This window comes from Cynoglossus semilaevis, chromosome 14 (genome assembly GCF_000523025.1).
Source record: "Cynoglossus semilaevis isolate Cse_v1.0 chromosome 14, Cse_v1.0, whole genome shotgun sequence".
Taxonomy (NCBI): domain Eukaryota; kingdom Metazoa; phylum Chordata; class Actinopteri; order Pleuronectiformes; family Cynoglossidae; genus Cynoglossus; species Cynoglossus semilaevis.
In genome coordinates this window covers 3,635,993-3,650,313 of record NC_024320.1, presented here as the reverse complement: position 1 = coordinate 3,650,313, position 14,321 = coordinate 3,635,993, and the positions used below count along the sequence as shown (strand labels likewise).

The 14,321-nt window shown below is 42.7% G+C and overlaps 3 protein-coding genes across 4 annotated transcripts in view; 1 reads left to right on the top strand and 2 right to left on the bottom strand.

Annotated features, from left to right (window-relative positions):
* The window catches only part of LOC103389163 (threonine synthase-like 2), a 649,915-nt gene that overhangs the window by 529,861 nt on the left and 105,733 nt on the right, over positions 1-14,321 (top strand). The window lies entirely within an intron of this gene.
* zdhhc12b (zDHHC palmitoyltransferase 12b) lies at positions 733-5,347 on the bottom strand. 2 transcript variants are annotated; one of them, XM_008324477.3, is made up of 5 exons: positions 5,077-5,347; positions 4,210-4,349; positions 3,969-4,064; positions 2,180-2,346; positions 733-2,089 (listed from the first exon to the last, which is right to left on the bottom strand). In XM_008324477.3, exons 1-5 carry the CDS (start codon positions 5,171-5,173, stop codon positions 1,774-1,776), a joined length of 816 nt encoding a protein of 271 aa, XP_008322699.1. In that variant the 5' UTR covers positions 5,174-5,347; the 3' UTR covers positions 733-1,773. The 2 variants fall into 2 exon arrangements, with proteins under 2 accessions (XP_008322699.1, XP_008322700.1); XM_008324478.3 differs by having other exon boundaries at positions 3,969-4,061.
* Positions 6,142-10,316, bottom strand: uap1l1 (UDP-N-acetylglucosamine pyrophosphorylase 1 like 1). The gene is made up of 9 exons (XM_008324479.3): positions 9,803-10,316; positions 8,888-9,092; positions 8,622-8,797; positions 8,212-8,384; positions 7,817-8,010; positions 6,963-7,103; positions 6,697-6,882; positions 6,428-6,494; positions 6,142-6,248 (listed from the first exon to the last, which is right to left on the bottom strand). Exons 1-9 carry the CDS (start codon positions 10,083-10,085, stop codon positions 6,162-6,164), a joined length of 1,512 nt encoding a protein of 503 aa, XP_008322701.1. The 5' UTR covers positions 10,086-10,316; the 3' UTR covers positions 6,142-6,161.

Here is a 14,321-nt window from a genome sequence, read left to right as displayed (position 1 = left end):
TCTGATACCAACGATGGATCCTGGAGGCAGTGGAAATAAGAACATTTGCACACAGGATTAAGAACGGGGACGAGGGAGCGTACACGGCGTCCCACACTTGGAGTGCTGACGCCGGGGGAGTGGCTTGACAGCTGGAGGCATACATCAACTGATGAGGCACGTCACCACCTGACACCTGGTGACAGTTCTGACGAAGGCAAAAGACTCGCTGGACTGCTAACAGTTCTGTAATAACCGGTGTTACGGGATTCTCACTGCCATCTCCAGAGCTTCTCTAACTTTGTCCACACACAATGTTTTTCTGAATATGGTCTAGATGCAGGAGACGTTCTTGAAATATCCTGATACTGGTAACTATTTTTAGACCAAACCTAACTGTGAAATGTCACTGTGATCCAGTTGTGGCTGCAGGTTTGCTGGATGCTGAAGATGTTTGTATACTGACCAGGAATGTTGCCATAAAAGACCCAGAGCTGGTGTTTCCTGTTCAAGGACGAAGTATGAAAATCATTGAACGACTTCAACACTCCAGGCAGGGGGTGGAGTTGCTCTGTTTGTTCCTACACCGGGTCGTTGCCCTCCCTGAAGTAGACCTGCTCCCACACCACTGTGCCCCAGACGCAGAAGAAACCCCACAGGTTGTAAAAAGTGCCACGGTCAAACGGGTTCTCGTCTGCACCGCAGTGTTTGAGGTAGGAGATGCGGTGGCGCGACATGAACTCCCAGAGAATTATTTGCAATTGTGATTTGTGCTTCTCAGCGTTCACACCCAAAGCAAATTGATCTTTGAAGGTGTGTTTCTCCTGTCGCCTCCATTTGTTTGTTTGTGGTCCCTAGCTCTTCAGTCCCTTCTTCATTTCCACTTCACTTTACTTTTACGTGTTCTTAGAGTGATCCAGAGGAGCCCCACTGGTCAATGATTGTCAAGTATTTCTGAATTTCTTGTAAACAGCCAAATAACCAAGAGAAAGTATCCCTCGCCTCCTTGAAGTATTTTTACTGGCCTGTATGAATGACTGCAGTCAGGTTCCCGTTATGGCTCCCAGGCCTTGGGGCGTGTGTCGGTAATATGTTTCCATGAATATTTGTGTCAACAGTTTCGGTACAAGTCTTCCTACTTCCTCAGAACTGTTACCAGATGTCAGGTGGTGAGGTGACTTGTCGGCTGATGTTAAAGAGGCATGAACTTCCTGCAAGATTCTCGCTGAAGAAATCTGATACCAACGATGGATCCTGGAGGCAGTGGAAATAAGAACATTTGCACACAGGATTAAGAACGGGGACGAGGGAGCGTACACGGCGTCCCACACTTGGAGTGCTGACGCCGGGGGAGTGGCTTGACAGCTGGAGGCATACATCAACTGATGAGGCACGTCACCACCTGACACCTGGTGACAGTTCTGACGAAGGCAAAAGACTCGCTGGACTGCTAACAGTTCTGTAATAACCGGTGTTACGGGATTCTCACTGCCATCTCCAGAGCTTCTCTAACTTTGTCCACACACAATGTTTTTCTGAATATGGTCTAGATGCAGGAGACGTTCTTGAAATATCCTGATACTGGTAACTATTTTTAGACCAAACCTAACTGTGAAATGTCACTGTGATCCAGTTGTGGCTGCAGGTTTGCTGGATGCTGAAGATGTTTGTATACTGACCAGGAATGTTGCCATAAAAGACCCAGAGCTGGTGTTTCCTGTTCAAGGACGAAGTATGAAAATCATTGAACGACTTCAACACTCCAGGCAGGGGGTGGAGTTGCTCTGTTTGTTCCTACACCGGGTCGTTGCCCTCCCTGAAGTAGACCTGCTCCCACACCACTGTGCCCCAGACGCAGAAGAAACCCCACAGGTTGTAAAAAGTGCCACGGTCAAACGGGTTCTCGTCTGCACCGCAGTGTTTGAGGTAGGAGATGCGGTGGCGCGACATGAACTCCCAGGTGGTGGTGTTGAGAGACACCAGGTAGAGGTGAGAGCCCAGCAGCAGCAACACGACGAGCGACAGTAGTGCCAGCAGCGCCGTCACAGCCAGCAGGGCACCATTGCCGCGCATCCACAGCTGCCAGGTGGGCGCGTAGCCGAAACCCGTCCTGCAAAAACAAGCCGGGGGTGGGGGTGGACACGTGGGTGAGGTCACGGCCTCTCGGAGAAGACTCCGCCCACTAGAGCCACGTACTCACCAGGAAATGTGCAGCCCCCACAGCAGCACCAGCAGCTGCATGGCCAGATACAGCACAAACCAGCGGTGGTTCCTCTCGCCCACGCAGTTCTCAATCCACGGGCAGTGATGGTCGTAACGACGCACACAATGTCGGCACGTCTGGCAGTGCTTCGATCTCATTGGCTGCTGCTCAGGTTGACAGCCGTTGGGTTTTGGGGACAAAATGTGATGAGAAAATGAAAACCCACAGCGTTCTTTGGTAGCAGTAACAGTTCAGGTCTTCAAAGAATTTGTTTACAATTAAGTTTACAAGTAAGATGTTTTTCTGACTAAAGTCCAGCTAAAGTTGACCAATACAGTCAGATAAACAACATCAATATCTCACTGACTGCAGGTCAAACCAGTCTTTTCTTCAGCTTCTCACCAACGGTTCTTAAGTTCTAAGAGTTCCACCAGGCTGCTCTGATCAGCACTACTCTATGATTGCCCCCCAAACTTACTTTTTTTCATCATTTATCCACATTCAAAACAATCAACATCAACACTTTTCTCAGTTTAAATTCATTTTGTCTGGGACTGGATTAATGAACTCATGTCCAAAGTTTATTTTTCATCTCCTCTTATCTGTGTACCTTTCATCCTACTACTACTTTTAAAGATTAGTACTAACTCACAGTACAATTACAGCTTCTATATTTTACATTTAAAGAGTATTTTGGTTTGTCATTGTTTGTCTGTACGAGGACTGTTTCAGCTGACATTAGTTGTGGTGTACCAGGGCCGTTGAAGCTAGCTTTAGCTGTGGTGTCTGTACCACAACTTTGGTGACTAATGTTAGCTCTGTCTAGTGAGCACATATGAGTTAATGTTAGCCACAACAGAGCTGCAGTGATGAGCAATATTTTCATGATCCTATCTTAGCTGACATCAGGGAAGAATAAAACTTTCTGCCCAACAGGCCGAACACTGGCCTTATCCTCCATCACTGTCCTTCATGTCCTATGTATTACTCAATGCATCTTTTTCATATATTTCACAGCTGATTAAGTTTAAATTTAACTTTAAATTAAATTAACTTTTGGTACGTTATCGCCACCTGCTGGGCTGGAGTATGTGCATCAGCGTGAGAATCCTAACAACAACCTAAAAACGAACCCCTGACCCAAATCAGAAGCATCTGACTTAACAGACGTTTGTGCTCTAACAAATATTTAAAACCCCCCGGTGTGTAACTCTAACAGTGACCCTCCTGAACATGTCTGTGGGCTGTCAGTGGAGTCTGTCACTGTTCTCATATTACTGTACATGAGATAATCGGTGTCCCATTTCACCGTGAGACATGTGATGACATGTGTCCACCTCACACAACATCCTCCTGTTTCTTCAAATGTTCATTTGTTTCTCGGCTGTTACTGACAGCATTAAAATACAGCTCTACCGAGTAACCTGTTACTTTAACAATTTTGAAAAAAAAAAAAAAAAAGATTGATAATTAACATTGTCTTATAAAACCATATATATACATATGTATACATATACACATATATATGGTAATACATATATATAATACTTATATATATGGTAATTTTTCTGTTAAAGCAGCAGCAATTTAGCACCGCTCCAAACACTTTCATTGGTTGAGGCACATAATGACACTACTTCCATGCTAGTACTGATTGACATTCCACCCTACCAATGACCCATGATTTGTCTGGACGTGTATCTAAAACCATTCAGCCACTATCACTCCAAATGACAATAAAAATAATAGACATACTCTGTTAATACAGAGACAGTTAGTGTCATACCTGCAGCAGACAGTGGCCACAGCGGCGCTGTCGGAGAGACTTGGTTGTGGGCGGGATCATGTCCTGCTGCTCCTCAGTAACTCCCAGTGTGAACTGCTAACAACAGAATAGGCATGAACGGTTTACTGAGAGAGTTAAAAGACTATACAGACTACAGGTACTTAAAAATACTGTTAGATTTTGTCAGGGTTATAAATATGAGAAACTTCTGAAAGTCAAACTCTCTACAGTAGATCATTACCTCCGAGTGGCCGTCATCAGACAGAATGAAGCCTGGGTCCATCAGAGAAACAGCAAAGTAGAGGAGCACAGACACAAGGACGAGAAGGACGAAGAGGATGGGCTGGAAGAGCTGACCCTTCTCCTCCTGCTTCCTCAGCTCTTCAACACAAACACACATATTTAGATACTGCAGTATTAGAAATTATCACTTCACTACCTGCATATTGTGTATTTTAAACTGCATTCTAACATTATAGATCAAATTGTGTAAACCACTAATGGAGAAGTAATTACACAGCACAACAAAACATGGGAATTTACAGCATAAATCAGTTGTTTGCTGCACAGGATTAATCAGTATATGTACAAAATATAACATATAAAAACATTAAAAAGACAAGATTAAACTTATTATATGTACACATCATGGCAATATGTCCCCCAAAAAATATAGCAATATATAAAATTAAGTTAAACAAGCTTAAATTAAATGGTAATACGTCTTAAATTAAATTATAAAACCGAATAATTCTGGAAATCCGTAGAGAACTTCTAACCTCTGACCAAACCCCTGTAACCACGGCAGGCAAACAGAAAACTAAGGTATAATTCGTAAGACGGTAACTGTGTATTTATTTATCATCTTCACTCGATTTTAGTGTTAAGTAATCATTCATATTAATATCATTTAATGCGTACATAGGTGGCCACCCCAAACTTCCATCCTGCCCCTATTCTGAGTACTCTCGTTTCGGCCCTGTCAATTCGCCGTATGTAAACAAACGCATACCTATTACACATTTGTTTTACATGAATAAGTATACATAAAACATCATACATCATCGTCATCATACATACGCATTCCTACACACGCACCATTACTTACCCGTGTCGTGTAAGAACAGTATTAGCGTAACAACCCATGTCAAAATGACATGAGCAGTTCTGACCAGAAAACCGGAGGCGAACACATTTTTGAACATGTTCCTCACATGATAGAACCGTCCGACTGAGCTGAACCAGAGCGGTTATTTTCAAACGAAAGAAACTGAACCCTTTAACGTTCTCCGCTGTTGTTAGCCTCAGCTATTAGCCCCAAAGCTAACGGCACGCGAGAGAACCCGCGGTCCTATCGCGAGACGTAAAATAAACTCGTCCAATTCCTTTTTGTTGTCTTTGTAGGCTCATCTGTGATTGGACAGAGACGGTCATGTGACACTCCAAGATACGGAAGCCGGGAGAGAAAACTAATTTATAACATATACTGTCTGTGTATATATATATATATGTACTTATATATTATAATATAATATGTAATACAAATAACTTTTTAACTTTTTTAAAAATTATTATTATTAATTTTAATTATTAAAAATATTTTTTTAATATATATATATACACACTACATTTTGGATACTGTTTATATTAAGTATGGATGAGTCAGCGGTAACTCAAGCTAGCTGATGGACTCAGGACCCAAGTCCACTTCCTTGACCACTAAGCCACCACATAGGTACTAGCCTTTAACAAGCAAAAACATTATCAAGATAACACAAAAAATATATATTACAAATCAATTAACATAATATATAATTAAATAATTAAAAAATATGATAATTTGAATTATTTTTTGTTGTTGTTGTGCATTTGCCAAAACCTATGCATTAACTGAGGATGAGACTCCAGAGCTGGTTATTAGAGTCAGGAGACTCTGCTGTTTTGGATTTAAATGATGGACAGTGGTTCAAGAAAAACTAATGATTTTTTTTATTCGACATAAAAAATATATGTAAATCACAAGGTCTCATTCCTAGCTGTTACAAAAACCCACAGTTCTCTCAGATACATGAAATCTTTTTTTTTTCACATTAGAGGTAAAAATCATGGCTGTGCTGAAACCTTTTCTCACGGAATGATCCTTTTTTTAAACAGAATGATCCTTTTGTCTGTGCTGCACAGAAATGTCTGTCGTCAGTCACTTGGCAGTTTTTTGGTCTGTTTTTCATCCAGAATGAATGGTGTTGACACTTTCTTCCCCTCCAGCAGTGGCTTCAGGCCCTGGACATGGAAGGAGAAGAAATCAGATCGGTTCAAACAAGAAGTGATGTTGCATTATTGAGAAAAATCTGAGAAAAATAAACACTATGTTCAAACAGCTAGTAAATACATCTTAACCTCAGTACTATTTGGTAGTACAAGTCTATCAGCTGCTATTAAACATTATGCATTTTTCTCACCTCTCCAAAGTAAGACACCAGCGGTGAAATCTCAAACTGAGCTGCAGCACATTTAATGTCTGTTCCACTACAACAAAGACACAAAGACATAGATCATAAGTAAGAAATCTGCTTCAAGACACTCTACATGGTCAGTTTGTGTAACGGATATAAAGTCTGACATTAGCACATGCGCTGTCATATGTTTTATTCAAAGCAACAGCCTGCAGTGCTCATTAAGTCTTGGACTTAGCTGAACTGTGCCATCACATGAAGACATGTCCTCTGACCTGGATACAGGAGGAAGTGGGTTCCCATGATGGTCCAGCAGTGTGGCTCCTGCAGCCTGTGCCCAGCAGCAGTGCTGAGTCAGCAGAGCATTCCTGGCTGTGGTGGGGTTGTCTGTGGCTGCGCTGTCGGCGTTTTTCAGAGGTGAAAACTCGTCTTCTCTCACAACTTCAAACGCAACAAAGTTCCTTACAGAGACAGAGGGAGTTACGCTGTTATGTGAATGTTAATGGCGGCCATCAAGAGCTGAGAAAAAAATCCATCTTACCTCGAGAAGGGAAAAACGTCAAAGACAAACTTCTCCATCTTAATGGCATTGGGCTTGGTGGGTATGACTTGATTTCCTTCCGTGTCCACAAAAGCAACTTTCTTTTTGGCAACATGTTGTGTCAGCTGACCTTCAAATTTACTGGAAAGAATAAACACAACATTTAAATGTACATATTTCATATTTGCAATTTTGACCAAATAACTAAAAGGAGGCACACCCTGTCATTACTACACGACCTGAACTGTCCCTGTTGTAGTTCCACTTGAAGGGAAGGGCACAGTAAATACCCCCTCAGTTCATCGTTTGTTCTGCATGCCTTCTTGTTTCTATGGCTTCACATATCCAGTGTTTGTAGTTATGGTTTTCTGCTGTGAAATATCATGGCAGATATGAAGTTTTCTTTTCTGTCTCTTCCTAAACAGCCTGTGTTTATATTCTTGATCAGGGATGTTTAGTATTAACTGATGCCGATATAGCAGGGCAGCGGTGTTTCTGAGAGCACTGAGGAATCTGATTGGTCTGTCTCCGGGGCATTAAACTATTTTTTAGAGCACACATTTCCGCGAAACCAAGGCATTGCATTATCAGGTTTTTAATATGGGAGGAAATTTATTTTACAGATATTACATAATTATGCTAATAAAAAAATAGTAATATCGGTCGATATTATCGGTCGGCCGATATTATCGGACGTCCCTATTTTTGATGTTTCATTTTCAAATGTTGATGTTCTTTCATGTGGCTTGCATTTCATATTTGTATATTTGTGTGTCCCTCACAGTCAAACTACACCCGGATTACTTCATGTCCCTTTAACTTTTGTTACTAAATATGTCCACAAATGTTCTCACTCTGCCACATCCTGGAGAAAGGCTCTGGTGAAAAAGTGGTTGCAGATGTTTCCAGCGTTGTAGATCAGCTCTCCTCCAGGACCTTGCAGTTCAGCCGTCTCTGGTGGGAGCTCGCTGTACTCCACCACCTGGGCGACACCTCCCACCCTGCAGACCACACCCACGGGCTCTGAAGGGTAGGCCTTCTCCACAACCTGGCGGAGGTGAGAAGCAGGTCTGAGAGTTAGTGTCAACAATCCCATAATGTGTGATGATTTCAGCCCTTCATGTCACGAGCAAAAATGGGTCCTTTTTTTTCAGGACAGAGTTCCTGTTTGTGACTGTATCACATGCCTTAAACCAAATACTGTGTATTAACTCACGTGTCATAAGTCACCCAGTCGCCCTCAGTTTACCTTGGCTCCACAGTCGGCTCCTTTGCTCACACAGAAGCCGATGAACACAGGGTCAGCCATCTTGACCAGGATGTTGTCCACACAGTAGACGTGGAGATTCTCCACACCCCTCTTCTGCATGTCCTCCAGCACCTTGTTGTCCAACAGTGCCTTGTAGAGACCACCATTACCATCTGACAAGAGGGGAAACCTCATCAGTAAAATGGTATTATATCATATTTGTAGTGTGGTTTCATATGTTAGTCCATAGAGAAATCCAGCAGTCAGTGAAAAATAATATTCAAAATACCATGTTAAAATAAAATTAAATAACCAGATAAGGCAATAGTTGGTCAACAAAACGTGAGTGATGTGATGATACTTTACATCCAGTGTTTTTTTTTTTTTTAAAGAACAAAATGTTTGCTTACCTGGAGCCATGGCGATCTTATCTTTACTCTCCAGAATAACCTTCCCATCAAAGGTCACGACCGGGATCATCCTCTGCTCAAACATGATGATGTTGGAGGGTCGGAGGCCAAAGTAGTTGTTGTCCTGGAAGAACTTCTCAGTGGGAGCCAGAGTGAACTCACTGGTCATGATGTACCTACGAAGGTGTGAGCACAGATTCAAGTGTTCAGACGATTCAAGTTCAACTCATCGGCCCCAGTTTGAGTGCTGCGACAAGAAATCATACCACGGAACAATGCAGTCAGAACCATGTTTAGAGTTGGCCAGCTCTTGAACCTTGCATATCCGCTCGGCCTGGATCTGATACAAGGTTTTAGAGCTCGGCAGCCCGACGTCGTACATCCCTTTAGGATACGGCACACCGAGGCGAGTCCCCTGACCACCGGCTAGGAGCAGGACTCCAACACGGTTCTGTGAGATCTGGAGAAGTCCTGTGAGGAACATACAATTTGTCAGAAGAGGAAGGAGGCAAGGAATAGCCACGATTAAAAAACATGGAGTTATTCTATAAAAGGGGTGTCCAACTCAAATTCACAGTGGGCCAAAATTAAAAAGTGGGACGAAGTCGCAAGCCAAACTTAATATTTATTGAAAAATATATACGGCGCATGTTTACCCTTCTCTCCAGATCTGTAATGTAGATTTTATTCATGTGGAAACAAACTAAATATTTAATCTGGAACAACCAAAGCTAATATTATAAACACATGAGAAATAACTTAACTTAATAAAACACACATCAGTGGTTCTTGTTTCATATTTCTTATGGAGTTCTTTAATTTTTCACAGGCCAACAACAACAACAACAAAAAACCCAAATGTGTGTGCTATAACATAGCATACACAGCTACTACTACAAATCCTGCCAGTATATGGGGCTATATACTGGTGGGCCAACTTTAGTATACATTTGATATGATCTCAGGGGCCAAATATAATTACACTGGGGGCCAGATTTGGGCCCCGGGCCTGAGTTTGACAAAACACCATATATATATTTCTCATCCACCCCGGCTGAACTTTATAACTATATTACAAACGCAGTCACCACACCTAGTCATAAAATAACATTGACACTAAAAAAAAAAACGTGGTGACTCCATAGCGGCCGTAACTGTAAAAGCTCTCCCGATCTCCTTACCACGGCTCTCCCACTCCTCGAGGCTCCTCTGGTCGCTTCTCCGGACGCTCCCGATGAACTCCGAAGGCACCGGCTCGATGAGGCGGTGTAGACTCTCTGAAGGGGCCGTCGCAGCCTTCACCGCCTCCTCGCAGTGTCTCCTCAGACCCCCCAGGTCCAGCTGGCTCAACTCCTGCAGGAACCGCTGCTGTCGTTCCTCACTGAACTCCGGCCAGAAGCGCAGCAGGTGAGGCTGGCCGGCCTGTTCCAGCCTCTGCTGAACTTCTTCCATGCTGAGGCTCATACCGGGAAACCGCGGAGCAAACAGTTCGAGGCTGGTCGGTGCAGCAGGGGAATCAAAGTTCCTTCGAAGTGACGCTGCAGCGCCGGTCGGCAGGAAATGACAGCAACAGGAGGAGCTCGTGATTACGAGCCTGGTGTAGAGGAACCAGGAAATCCTGCAGCTGAGGCCGACACAGGCGCCCGGTGCATGCTCAGCAGAAAGGCAGCAGACACAGCCCCATCATCTGGCCACAATGCTGTAGGGACCAACGGTCGTTAAAAATAAACTGTCTCTGGATATTTTATATTTCTATTAAATGTGTCTGGACCAAGTAGTTAAAGAGAGTGGAGACTCAACAGGATTCTGATGATTTCACTCTCAGTAACAAATGTTAAATATTAACCCTTCATCTTGATTGACTGAATGATTTTACTGTTCCCTAGTTTCACCATACTTTCAATATTGCGCAGAGGTGTGGGGTAAAAAAAAAATTACAAAACAGCACTACGTTCACTGACCATCATGCAAAAAAGGGATCATTCACAATGTCGTCTACCAGGAACACACTAATGCACTATTCCTTCACTCCAGATTGCAAAAATGTCCAGACATTGTCAACTTTCCAACAGCTCAATTAATGTTCAAAGCTAAAGACAATCTGTTGCCAATAAACATCCAGAAATCCTTCAGTATTCATGAGGGGAGTTATAACCTCTATTATAGTAGTTAGGACCACTATTTCGCACAACAAGGAAGGGCTTTTGTGTTTCAATTAGCGGGGTGAGACTATGGAACAGCCTCGCCATGGAGCTGAAGCAATGTAATTTTAAGAGGTATATGGATAAGGACGGTGTCAGGTAGCATGGTAGGTTTGTATATATATAGGCAGGTGTGTATAGACCCCGGGGGTCACCAAGACCCAATATGTGAGGGACCTTACAAGGGTTAAATATTAAAAAAGACCATAATATTTCACTGAGCCAAATCTATAACCTAACAGTTATAGATTTGGCTCAGTCTGTCAAACATCACTATGTTTTTATTGATAACTTGAAGAAGCTTTTGTTTTGACCTTGTAACCTTTAAACATTTCTCTCTTCTAATTTAACAATCAGTAAAACGTGGTTACTTCGACGTTTGTTTAAAAAAAAACCATGTTTATATTTTTAACAATGATAACATCTCAGAGAACATGACAATATATGTTGTTTTGTTCCTATTTTTTTCCACTTTCTGTTTCACTCTGATTCACGTTGAGTTTAGTGACGCCGGGGCTGATTCTGAACTGTCATTGGTTCACAGAGAAGTTGACCCCATCACAGCCCAGACTCCGGCTCTAGTCTTCTCTCTCAAGTTCAGCGCAGACTGGAAAAATGAACGTCTTCACATCGACCTAATCAAATTCCAATAGTCATAATGAAGGCTATTCTTCTGCTGTTTCTACTGGGAATAAACGGCGGCGGAGCGAGTGAGTCTGACTTTGTTTTTATATTTGACTCATTTAAACCAATGTTTACCGACTATTTTAGAAATGTCCGAGGTCATCCAAAGATAGTTACTGTACATCGAGGGCAACGGAGTAGGGTTTTTTTTCTTAAAGACGTTTCACCTCTCATCCAAAAGGCTTCTTCAGTTCTGACTGACTACTGGGAAATTCTAGTATTTAGCCTCAAACGGGGCTGCACAGCCGTAACGAGGGTTGTTGCAGAAAGGGGTGGGGGAGTGGGGGGTGAAACACATGCTATTCCAAGGAGGGCGGAAAGTAAAGTCACAAGTTCAGAGGTGTGAATGGGAAGTGATACCATAGCTGAGTCACACCTTTGGCTGGGTGACAACAATGAAACTGTGACCTTGAACTCAGGACGACATCATAGGTGGGTGAAAGGTTGGGTCTCAAACCACCTCCTAAGTCCTAGGACTTGTGCTGCGTCTCGTGTTTTTATTGAGAAATCGAAGAAGCTTTTATTTTGACCTTGTAACCTTTAAACATTTCTCTCTTCGGATTGAATAATTGGTAAAACGTGGTTACTTCGATGTTTATGTTTTTAATGATGATAATATCTTGACCTTGACCTTTTTTGACAAATAACAAACACGCTGTAGTGCTACTGCGTTGGGTACTTCATGTCTCCTCTTGTCTCCTCAGACCTCCCCTCAGTGTCTCTCCTTCAGAAGTCTCCCTCCTCTCCAGTCACCTGCCACGCTACAGGTTTCTACCCCAACACAGCCACATTGTTCTGGAGGAGAGACGGAGAGGAGCTTCACGAGGGCGTGGAGCACGGAGAGGCTCTGCCCAACCCTGACGGAACCTTCCAGATGAGCTCCGAGCTGCGTCTTTCCTCCGTTTCTCCTGAGGACTGGGGGAGGCACGACTGTGTGTTTCAGCTCTCTGGTGTGGAGGAGGACCTGGTGACCAGACTGGATCCAGAGAAGATCGTATCTAACAGAGGTGAGAGTGGAATCACGAAGACTGACTGGTGTAGATCTGCAGCTCATCTTTACAGCAGATCCTTCTCTGACCTCCCTTTTTCTTCTCAACAGCGAAGCCTCTTGACTCCACCATCATCATCATCATCATCACCATCGTCTTCATCTTAATCGGCCTTGCTATTGTCTTGTTCTTGGTTGTCACTGAACACTTGGTGTACAGAAGTGTCGAAAGGTGAGATCGAGACAGAATTTTTAGTGTCCACTTGCTCCAAACTCAACTCATTTTCTTCTTCTTTCTTTCTCTCGTAGACAAACCTTCTCCATATTATGAGTAAAAACTCGTTTGTCTCTGTCTCTGTTCATTCTCAATTCTATTTTGACATCATATTTTTTGTTGTCTTTGTAGGCTCATCCGTGGTTGGGCAGAGACCGCCGTGTGACACTTCAAGATACAGAAGCCAGGAGAGAAAAATGTATGTAACATATACTGTGTGTGTGTATATACATATACTACTACTCTACTACTGTTTACAGTAAGTATGTATGAGCGGTAACTCAAGCTGGCTGGTGGAACCTGAAGCCTTCCAGACCTAAGTCCGCTTCCTTAACCACCAAGCCACCACATCATAAAAATCAATTAACATGAAAAACCTATGCATGAACTGAGGATGAGACTCCAGAGCTGGTTATTAGAGTCAGGAGACTCTGCTGTTTTGGATTTAAATGATGGACAGTGGTTCAAGAAAAACTAATGATTTTTTTTATTCGACATAAAAAATATATGTAAATCACAAGGTTATCAACTCACCTTCACGTCATTCCTAGCTGTTACAAAAACCCACAGTTCTCTCAGATACATGAAATCTTTTTTTTTTCACATTAGAGGTAAAAATCATGGCTGTGCTGAAACCTTTTCCCACAGAATGATCCTTTTTTTTCTGTGCTGCACAGAAATGTCTGCCGTCAGTCACTCGGTAATTTGCTGACTCATTGAAACTGCAGTTTTTTGGTCACAGCTAAGATCATTCATGAGCAAAAATGGGTCCTTTTTTTAGGACAGAGTTCCTGTTTGTGTCTGTTTCCACACCGTATCACATGCCTCTGTACCGTCAGTCCAACAAGGGGCACATGGAGGACACAGGACTTTGCGTCAATGCTAGTGTCCACGTTACAGTTGCACGTGACGAATAAAAGTCTTACGTCTTAAGCATGTATTCTACCTTATTTTCTAAAACCAAATACTGTGTATTAACTCACGTGTCATAAGTCACCCAGTCGCCCTCAGTTTACCTTGGCTCCACAGTCGGCTCCTTTGCTCACACAGAGGCCGATGAACACAAAAGGAAAGGAAAAGGAGGGGGGACGGCGGGGACGGTGCCATGCTCAGAGCACCTCAGTGGTAACTTGGCAGCTGGTGGACTCGAACCTGAAACCCTCTGGACCCAAGACGGCTTTGTCAAGCCACCACTGCCCAAGATACAGGGACTCACTTTCATTTTTATTTTTGTACTCGCTTGTACTGTTATTAAGCTCTAAATTCAAAACATTTCTCACATAAATGTAAATATACATTTCTGACGAGGGAATGCGTGGAAGTTTCTTTGAGAATAAATAAACACAAACTTTTTTTTAAATTAATGAGTCAGCACGTTGAACGCTGAACTAGTTTAATGAACAGCCAAACCTGTACAAGCATAAATAATCAAGTCAGCATTACATTCTTTTAAAGGGTGCATCAAAGTACTGCCAAAAAAAAAAACAAAAACAAACAAACAAAAAAAACAAAACTCACATCCTCCTAATTTCTTTACATATTTTACAGCAGGA